At 35.8% G+C, this 10,240-nt stretch overlaps 1 protein-coding gene across 1 annotated transcript; it reads left to right on the forward strand.

Annotated features, from left to right (window-relative positions):
• Positions 1–3,272: 3,272 nt before the first annotated feature.
• LOC149020833 (furry) lies at positions 3,273–9,278 on the forward strand. The gene is made up of 2 exons (XM_089149046.1): positions 3,273–3,765; positions 8,861–9,278. The coding sequence occupies exon 1, from the start codon at positions 3,382–3,384 to the stop codon at positions 3,763–3,765; it is 384 nt and encodes a 127-aa protein (XP_089005172.1). The 5' UTR covers positions 3,273–3,381; the 3' UTR covers positions 8,861–9,278.
• Positions 9,279–10,240: the final 962 nt, after the last annotated feature.

Here is a 10,240-nt window from a genome sequence, read left to right on the forward strand (position 1 = left end):
CCCGTGTGCACAGTTTGGGGCATTTATGTACATTAAAGAAAGTGACCACGTACGTCTCAACTTCGTCAATTATTATAGCACTAAGATGTTACTTGGAAGTACATATGGCATGTACTTTCTCCATTTAGTCTAATATTGACTGTTTTTTCTCTTTTCCTTTTTTGAAAGTAAAAAATGAAAATTGTCTCACACTTCGACATTTCTCTTTGTTTTCATTCCTTGTCTCCCTCTTCAACATTATGTAGTTCAAACATTGAAGTTCAATGTCTCTCTCATTTTTTATTCATTTTTTCTCTCTTAAGCGTCATAAAGTTCAAACATTTGAACATTCTATCTCTCCCTCTCTCTCTAATTTGATAATATAAAAATAAAATTTTAAAGAAAGAGAGGTTGAAGAGAGTAAAAAAATATATATAAATTTGCAATTTTAATGAGATGATGGATTGTTTAATTAAGTTAATAGAATATTAAAATAATCAGTATAATCATTCTTTTTTTTAACTAGTAATGACACACGTGTGATGTGTTCTCAAAGAAATACACCCAAATTTTAAGGTAGGCTTTTGGGCTATTATTGAGAAACACATTATCCATTGCTACTCCATGCTCCCCCATCAATCCATCATTCCTACTAAAATATAACAGTAACAAACATTCTATAGAAAAAAATTTCCTTACCATGTAGAACATGTCAATTTAGGTTCCTTCCATGATCAAGTGATAACATATAAGATGCTCAAGTAATTGGCTTAGAGTTACAAGCAATGTTTAAAGTATCCCATGATACCATACGATACTAGTCAATACGTATCCTGACCCTACTGATACGATGCATATCGATACGTCTCTCTATTGAATTACACTAAAATACATTAGTCAGAACGATACGTCTTTTAATATCACCTTACCGATATGCTACGCGATACCGATACTTTAAACATTGGTTACAAATGTACACAAGCATACATGGATACAGGTGATTATTGAAGCTTTGGAAGTTTATAACCCTAAAGAACAATGGAACTCCTTAATTGAAAGGGATTTAGCTTTTTGATAAAAGGAGGAAAAATAAATAAATAAAGGAATTTAGCTATGAAATCGAGTGAATTAACATCAGAAATATATTTATCATATCAAGAAAGCTAGTTTATCTTATTGAATAAACAAATGTTTTATCTATAGGAGCATGAGAGATCAGCTAATTTCATAGCATATGGATACATCGTGAGGAATGTGCTCTAAGGGAATCCATAACTTGGGGAGATACCTTTGACATGCCATATTTATTTTATTCTTTCTTCTATTTTGTAGACTTTACTTGTATTCATTCATTTTCATTTTTCTTCTTTCTTTTGAGCCACTTCCGAAATAATTTATAAAGCAACCACAAGACTAATTCTTAATTGTACCTGTGCCAGATACTCCTGTTCAGTAGTTCTGCCTTCTATTGCCGCTTTCCATCTTTAAATTTCTTATTCGGCAGCTGCTATGTCCGTTATTGTCCCTTCAACCTTTAAAATTTTCATAGCTCCAATCAGGACTTGATACATAAAAGTCATTTAGATTTGTGAAGGAACATTCTGTTATTCCTTCTATCCTCTGATAATCTCCTATAGTAAACAATAGGATAATGGGAGGATAAAAAAGTTTATGATTTCTTATCGATGTATGTTAAAACAAAACCAGTTGAATTGTTTGTGTACAATTTTATTAGCCACTCTTTCCTTCTCTCAAGCTCATCTATCCAATGATTTCTTTGATTGAGTTCCATGACTTGAGCCTCCACGTTGGCCATAATTAAACACAGCTTTGCTCTTAATCCAGTAAAGCAATACATAGAATAAAGTGAAAATGAACAATTTAGAATAAGAACATTTTCAATATGAGTTACTTCAAAGTTCAAACCACAAATACAAAGTCACTACATAAACATGTGTGCACATTATTTATTAAGAGTCCAATGTTGTTGATTTTGTGTTGTTCTTGAAAAAATTGCAAATTTAACCATAAACACATATTAAAAACAATATGTAAGGTGTTGATGTTGTCCCGCATGTCTTTTGAAGATAAATGATATGTAGTTGATATTCCTTAACACTATTATCTAGAGCACGAAGCTACAAATGATACAGTAAGCATAACCAGATTTAAAAAACAACCCGGTTAATTTAAGTTAAGTTATTTCATAAACAATTTAAGCCATACTATTGACAGAAACACTTACCCAAGTAAAGACTTCATCCTTGTTTACATTGATTGTCACTATAAACAACCCGGTTAATTTAAGCTAAGTTATTTCAGAAACAATTTAAGCCATACTATTGACAGAAACACTTACCCGAGTAAAGACTTCATCATTGTTTACATCGATTGTCACTATGTTATATATTGATCTTGAAGTACATCTTTGCCTTGCCTCATTCTTGAGAAGCTCCTCCAATGGTGATTTTTTAATTTATTTACTCCCTCTGCTCACAAGCTTCATTTATGGATTCAACTGCCATGTCAATCTGTCTAATAAATTCTTCAACAATTTCATTTGTTCTCTTGATAATTCCGTAAGCAACACGCCTAATCAATCCCTTGTGATTATGAGTTAGAGGAAGTCCAATCCATTTATTGGTTTCTAAAAAAAACTCTATTTTTTTTTGGTACTGGTGCTTTTTTAATAATGGAAATGTAATGCCGTCCCAGGGGTCAAACTCAAGACCTCTACACTGAGAAATATGGATCTTTACCACTCCACCAACCCTGCATTGGCAAAAACTCATCATATTCATTGAGCTAGTTAATGCTAGAAGCAAAAAAAATTGAGAAGTAAATTCATTCAAAAAATTATAAAAAGTTTAATTGATCATTATAGACATCATTTATTACTAATACAAAATTATAATTGAGAATTAAATTAATTCAAATAGTTTCAAGAATTTTGATCCAGACTCTTATATCCTTTCAACTTATATAGATATTGAAAAGAAGTACAAGGTAAGTGTATATGCTACCAGTTGAAGAATTAAGATCGAAAAATTAAAGGTTATTTTGGTCATAAAAATGATGGAATGTCATTAATTGACTTTTTCAGATATCATAGGGAGACAAATGCAAATGTTATTTTATTGGGTCTGAAAATGAAAATTACTCTAGAAGAGTTCCTATAATTTTAGAAGGTTGATGGATAAAAATGAAATTAAACATACATCTAGGGAGGTGCGTGTAAACTTAAGAAAAGGAGACTAAAACCGAACCGGTGCTACACGGCCAGCCGGCCGCCCAGCGAACCATTTCGTGAATCTGAAAGTTGAGATAAAATTCAGCCTCTTCGAATCCCTCGTCCCGAGTTCCACTTCCACCAATCTGCAAATCATCCCTGTCAGATTTGCCATGGCATCATCGGCTTCAAAATCGCTGTTTCAGTCTTTGAGGAAATTCTTCAAGAAACCATGGGAGATCACAGGCCCTTGTGCCAGTCCGGAGTACAAGCTTGCACTTCCTGGTGCCACCGAATACCGCATCTACTGCCCTGCAACCGAACCATTGAAAGCTATCGTCCCAACTTCAGACCCTGAAACCGTTTACGACATCAAGTACTTCTCTCGCGATCAACGCCGCAATCGCCCACCAATTCGTCGAACTATTCTCAAGAAAGCCGATGTTGAGAAAATGATGAAGGAGACGACTTTCGATGTAACTGATTATCCTCCAGTTTATCTCACTGAAGCCATCGAAGAGGACGAAAACGCCAGGGGCGGAGGATATCAAAAATAGGTCAGCTATCCATCTGTTTTGGATAGATAATTGTATTATCGTTTTGAAATATCTGGGATTACTTTGATTTAAGTATTAGGGTTTCATGCTTAATGTCCATAAAATCGAGGTTTCTTTTCTTGTTTGGATTATTGTTTACAGGGCACGAGGATTTATTGTTTTTTTAGGGTTTCCCCCTTAAATCTTCTGGTTGTCAAGACAGTATGGTGAAATTAATTTTGAGTTCGAACTTGTTTTCAAATTTTCCATTTGTTCTGTTCCATGGCCGGGCAGCTTGTTTGATGTTGTTGTTTTGTGATGGATATGTTTTTTCTGGTTTGTTAATATGAATTCATACAGTTTGTTTTGGTATTTGGAGAAGAGTACGTATTATTAGGTTAGAAGAGAGAGGGTCGGAAGCAATGTCCTCTTAAATGGTGGAAAATGTACTGATATACTTCGGTATGCCATAAATCCTCCGGTGGTACCATTCCCTTCAGTACCTGCACGCAAGGAAATCAAACCACTGGACAGAGCAGATGAGCTGCCCAGAGCCAATCCCACGGATACTTTCTAATGCTACAAATCTCAGCTGTGAAAAAACTACGATGAAAACAAGACAAGGACGGACGAAAACTTTATGACACAGTCTTAGATCCGTTCTCCTGCAATGATAAAGCAAGTAAGCAAGGAAAATGGAAGAAGGATCAAAGAATGTTAATGGGAACAGTGTCGAGCCAGTTTGTTAGCTTTTAGTTTCCTATGAGTATTCCTTACTTACATCTGAGCATAGTTTGTTTATTTATATGATCCTATGGTAGATGTTTTATTTGCCCTTGATTGCTAGCAAGAACGGTCAACTAATCCCATCAGTGACTAGATTGAGGTTTGTCAGCAAGTGTACTCTTTGTAGGCCACATGTATAGCCTTGCAGACATGATTTGGGGGTTGAGGGTGTGACTTATGAGGTTGTAGTAGGATCTATTATTAAAGACGAATTTGGTTAATCAAATTGCTATTGCAACCAGCGCCTGAAAGGAATCTTCAGATAATAAATCTGAAGGTTATATCTTGGTATTTATAGATATTAGAGATTACATATATAAAGATACAACCAATATAAGACTGCCACATGGCTTACAAGAGATTCTTAGGAATTTCCCTTAACACCCACCAAACTCAAGCATCCATCAACAAGCTTGAGTTTGGAACATAAGAAATGAAACTGTGGAGTGGGTAAGGCATTTGTAAGCATGTCGGCTAATTGATCAGATGTAGAAATGAACCTAACAAGAAGATCTCCTTGTGCAACTTTGTCCCGGAACAAAATGGAAATCTATCTCCACGTGTTTGGTTCGAGTATAAAACATGGGATTTGAAGACAAGTAAGCCGCTCCAATGTTATCACACCACAAGATCGGTGGAGAGGGTAAGGAGAGATGTAATTCCTTTAACAAATATTGAATCCAAGTAACCTTAGCCATGGGCAAAGCAAGAGCACAAAACTCGCTCTCGGTGCTTGAGTGAGCTACAACAGATTGCTTCCGAGATTGCCAAGAAACTAGATTATAACCCAAGTAAATGAGAAAACTTCCAGTGGATTTGCGATCATCTACACACCTAGCCCAATCAACATCAGAGTATGCATTAAGCTCCACAGATTAAGCCTGATAAAGCTGAAGCCTATGACATAAGGTACCTTTGATATATTGTAAATCAGACTTTACTGCTGACCAATGTATATCAGTAGGACAAGCCATAAATTAGCAAAGCTTGTTGACAGAATAAGCAAAATCAGGACACAAGTGTAGCATATTGCAAAGCACCCATTAGTCCACTACACTTCGATATTCAGTTGGGTTTGAGAGAGGGATACCATCACAGCGTGAAGGAGAAGGGGACGAAACCATGGGAGACCCTATAGGCTTGCAGTCTACCATATTTGTAGGTTGAAGTAAACCCAACAAATACTACTTTTGTGTAAGTAAGAGCCCATTACTGTTTGGAGAAAAATCAATACCCAAAAAATAACTGGCTGGGCCCAAAGTCCTTAATGGCAAATTCTTTGGCAAGCAAATGTAAAAGAGCTTGAATAGCTTCAGTAGAAGGCCTAAGAACTAAAATATCATCCACATATTAAAATATCAATTCTATAAAGCAAAGATGAATCTATGTTGGACCCACAAAACCTAATGGACTCAAGAAATGTGTTGAGCAGATGGAACTAGGTCCTTGGTGCCTGTTTGAGATTGTATAAAAACTTGTGAAGTTTTCACACGTAACCTGGAAATTGAGAATTAACATATCCCATGGGTTGAGCCATATAAATTTCCTCACTGATGGTCCCATGCAAAAATGCATTGGTAACATCTAGTTGATGAATATACCATTGATTAGTAACAACCAAGGACAAAAGTAAACGGATGGTAGTAGTCTTAGCAATAAGACTAAAAGTTGCTGAATAATCAACACCATATTCTTGGGAAAAGCCTTTGGCAACCAATTGCACTTTATGCACCGGTATCATTGAGTTAGTTCGGTTCGTTTGGGGTTTTTTTGTCATTATTTGCTTTTTCCCCCTAATTTCTTGATTCTTTTGGGACTTTCTTGGTTTGCACGAGGGTTTCTTGTTTTCGTGTTGTGGTTTCTTGTTTCTGAAAGAGGAGTTTTCTAGAGGCCTCTTTGCTAATGGTGTCAGATTCTTCTCAGACCTCTGCTGTTTGCATGTCTCAACTGTGTGCTTCTTCGGTTTCTTTGCTGAATATTTATCATTTCTCACTGATTAAGCTTTCATCCTCTAATTACATTGTTTGGATCCCAATTTCTTTCTTTGCTGCATAGTTCTTGGTTGATATGCTTGGTTGATAGATCCTTTACAAGGCCGCTGGAATTTTTGGCTGATTCCTCTGTTAATCCTGATTACTTGTGAAGTAGATATGCTTCTATAGAATCAGAACCTCTCTTCACATTATGTAGAGATAAATGAAGCTGCATAACACAAGCTTGCGAAACATAAGTAGTCTCAAGAGAAACCACACCTTAGATGCAGAAGCTAAACCAACAACCTATGAATGAACATCTTTAGTCAAAGAAGACAAATCCAACTCAATAACGTCGGATCCTGATGATGCCAAGTCAAGTAATCAGGATTAACAGAGGAATCAACCAAAAATTCCAGTGGCTTTGGAAAGGATCCATCAACCAAGTGTATCAACCAAGAACTATGCAGCAAAGGAAAAAATTGGGATCTCCAAACAATGTAATTAGAGGACGAAAGCTTAATCGATGAGAAATGATAAATACTCGGCAAAGAAACCGAAGAAGCACATAGTTGAAACATGGAAACATTAGAGATCTGAGAAGAATTCAATGCCATTAGTAGAGAGGCTTTGAGAAAATCCTCTTTCAGATACAAGAAACCACAACATGAAAACAAGAAATCATGTGCAAACCAAGAAAGTCTCAAAAGAATAAAAAAATAGTTAAAATAACGAAAAAGCCCCAAACAGACCGAACTAACTCGATGATACGAAAGGAATCTTTAGAGGATAAATTTGAAGGATATATCTTTGTATTTATAGATATCAGAGACTACATGTATAAAAATACAACCAAAATATAAGACAATGAGTTGAGTTACAAAAATTTCCACAACTTTTTTTTTTTTGGGGAAAATTTCTGGGACACCCCAAGAGTATTGGCGTAAGGTATAGACACCCCAAAACTCTATGTGAAAATTCCCGCATTATGTGTGAGCTCCTTGGTTTTGTGGTTGGTATTTTTGAATGATTGCAAATTCGTATCCATCATTCAACGGATGATATTATTGCTTGAAGCCTCAAGGCTCAAGCTAACCCTCATAGCAACTGGCTGTTAAGTCTCAGTATTGTCATAATTCCTCTTTGTTAACTATGTCGTTTTTTTGCGTCTACCTCTTTGTTGCTAGTGTTCAAATTCCTCCTCTAGTTCTTTGGGCTGGTTATGTGAAGTTGTTATTCCCATAATGAATCCTCGTTCTTTGGACTGGTTATATGAAGTTATTATTCCTATAATGAATTCTGCCTTGATGGAGAGGCACATTCTTTCTTCAATCAGTTCTATTGTTGCTTGATTTTCTCCTTTTCCCATGGTAATTTTACAGCAGTTATTGTCATTTCATCAATTAGCAAATGCATAAAGACACTGGTAGAAGTATAAGACTTTGGTACTTGATTTGTTGCTCATTGTGCTGCAACCATTATCACTTTGCCTACTTTTCTTTACCGGGTTCATCTTGTGAAGAAAACCAGCTTGGATTGGCTTTACTTGTCAGACTTGATTGTGCCTGCCTGGATCAGTAAGGTTGACATCAACTTCCAAAATTTATGCAGGAATACAGCTGTATGATTGTCCTGTGACTGTTGCCAGAGTCCTTCTGGATTAACCAAAGAAACTTGTAGGTGACTAATTTGGGTAGAATGGGAATGATGCTGATGAAGGCACACCCTTGGCCCCTTTGTTATGCTAGAATTCACATTGTTTGCGCAGATACAACCACTCCGCCTTATTCCAACTAAATGGGATTGATTACATGGATCCTTTCAAAACAAAGTAGGGAAATTTGATGCTCATAGAGGGAAATGAAGACATGAGATATGAAAAGAGAGGAAGGGGAAATAAAAAATGGAAGTAAAATAAAAGAGGATCGATTGCATGGGAAGTCTGGAAATTTTTAGCTACATGGTGTTGACTAAATGAACCACCTGCTAATAGGCTCTATCTGGGGTTTAAAAACTGAATTATCTGGCATTATTTGGTCTTAAAAGCATAATTTTTCTTGATGTTTGATCTTATTTTACTAAAATGAGGTTGTATCTTTTGGTGAACATTGTTTTTGCTGTTGGCTCCAACCTCATCATTTGTTTTCTTACTCTGATTATGTTTAAAAGATGCTTCTTAGTCATGTACAATCAAACATGGATAGACAGTGAATGATGAGGAACCTCAAGTTGTTAGTTGCTTTTGTCATAGGGGGAACCTCAAGTTTTTAGTTTACTCTCACATATGTTTTGTGTACTATAACTAAAAACCTTTCTTTGCCACTAATAAATGATTCCTTGTTTTGCATGTTTTCCAGGATTGGGATGGTGGCTAAATTCAAATACCATTGACCCTTTGAATAATCTCTCTCTCATTCCAGTCAAAGTTTGTAGAATGATATTTCTTCCTGAGATAGTGCCGGCCCAACTGAATTTCATATTCAGTTGGTATGTAGTGGAAAAGGGTTTGATTTCTACTTTTGATGTGTTTCTGCTATGCCTTTGATTTGTATTTGTTCTGTTACTAGAGCAACTGAATAGAGGGAAATAAAGATATTAATGTATCTCCCTTATTTATCTTTGAAACTTTAGGTGAAGTACAAACTTTAAAACTTGTTGATGCGACATGCTCTGTTTGAATCCGTCTTCTTTGCACACTGAGTAGTTTAGCTGAGGGCTGCAGTAAATAATGGAAGTTACTTCCATCATGCGATCCAATATTACTTACATATGTTACTTCTTTTATGCAAATTTCCTCTTTTCGTTATCCAAAACATGACAGTTGGGTAAGCTGCTGGGTTTCTCAAGTTTCTGTCTTCAATTGATCACCCCGTTTATCCTGGTTTTATCCCTGCTCCTTGTGTTCTTGGTGATGTTGCACTAGAGGTCACTCATCGTGGTCAGTTTAAACCTTATTCCTTTGTATTATTATTTTTACCTTTGGGTTAACAAAAAAAAAAAAAAAACTTTATCAAATATGGCATGATGGGAATGCCAAGCAGATTCTGAACTTTCAAGACAAATTGGGCAGGTTGGAGACAAGAATTTAGTTTATACAGCGTTGTCTCTGGTTGCTAGAGATAGTGTTTGGTGGGTTAGATAAGATGAATTGGCTAATGTGTGATGTTGGGTTCGAAGGTCTGCAATTTTAGGAGCTTACTTACAGTGTCATTTGGGTGATTTGTGGAAACGCATAAGCCTTGAAGGACAAAAATTCCAAGGTTCCTTGTGTATGATGAGGCGGGCATCAATTCCAGATAACTAGTGGACGACTTCTCTGAAGTCTTCCATGGCTGCTACTCCAAGTTCAAGACCTTACGTTGAAGAAAGTATAAATGACCATAGGGGAAGTATTCTGAAGAGAACACTTTTGCCTATAATGATCTTGCAAAGGATGTTTAAACAGATTAATGGAACTCTGTTGTTAAATTGTTGATGAACGAAATGGTTTATTTATCGAATTGGTAATTCCTTGTAAGACAATGCTAGGCTTATGACATTTTACATTTTATTCTCTAACGATCACTATTAAAACCACTTTGAAATAAGTTTTAAAAACTGAATCACAGAGTATGACAGAATGGTGAAGGAAAAAGTAGAAAATGAAAGAAAATGGATGCTTGATGATGAGACCCGTTCTTAATTTTTTTTTCTTCAAAATTTTCTTATAATAATTTTCTTAAGGTAAAAAAAAGAAA

Source organism: Hakea prostrata, chromosome 3, assembly GCF_041222555.1.
Source record: "Hakea prostrata isolate BN-2017 chromosome 3, UWA_Hpros_2, whole genome shotgun sequence".
NCBI lineage: Eukaryota > Viridiplantae > Streptophyta > Magnoliopsida > Proteales > Proteaceae > Hakea > Hakea prostrata.

Excerpts from the sequence above, each read along its gene's own strand:
- LOC149020833 (XM_089149046.1), top strand. The coding sequence starts at position 3,382 with ATGGCATCATCGGCTTCAAAATCGCTGTTTCAGTCTTTGAGGAAATTC.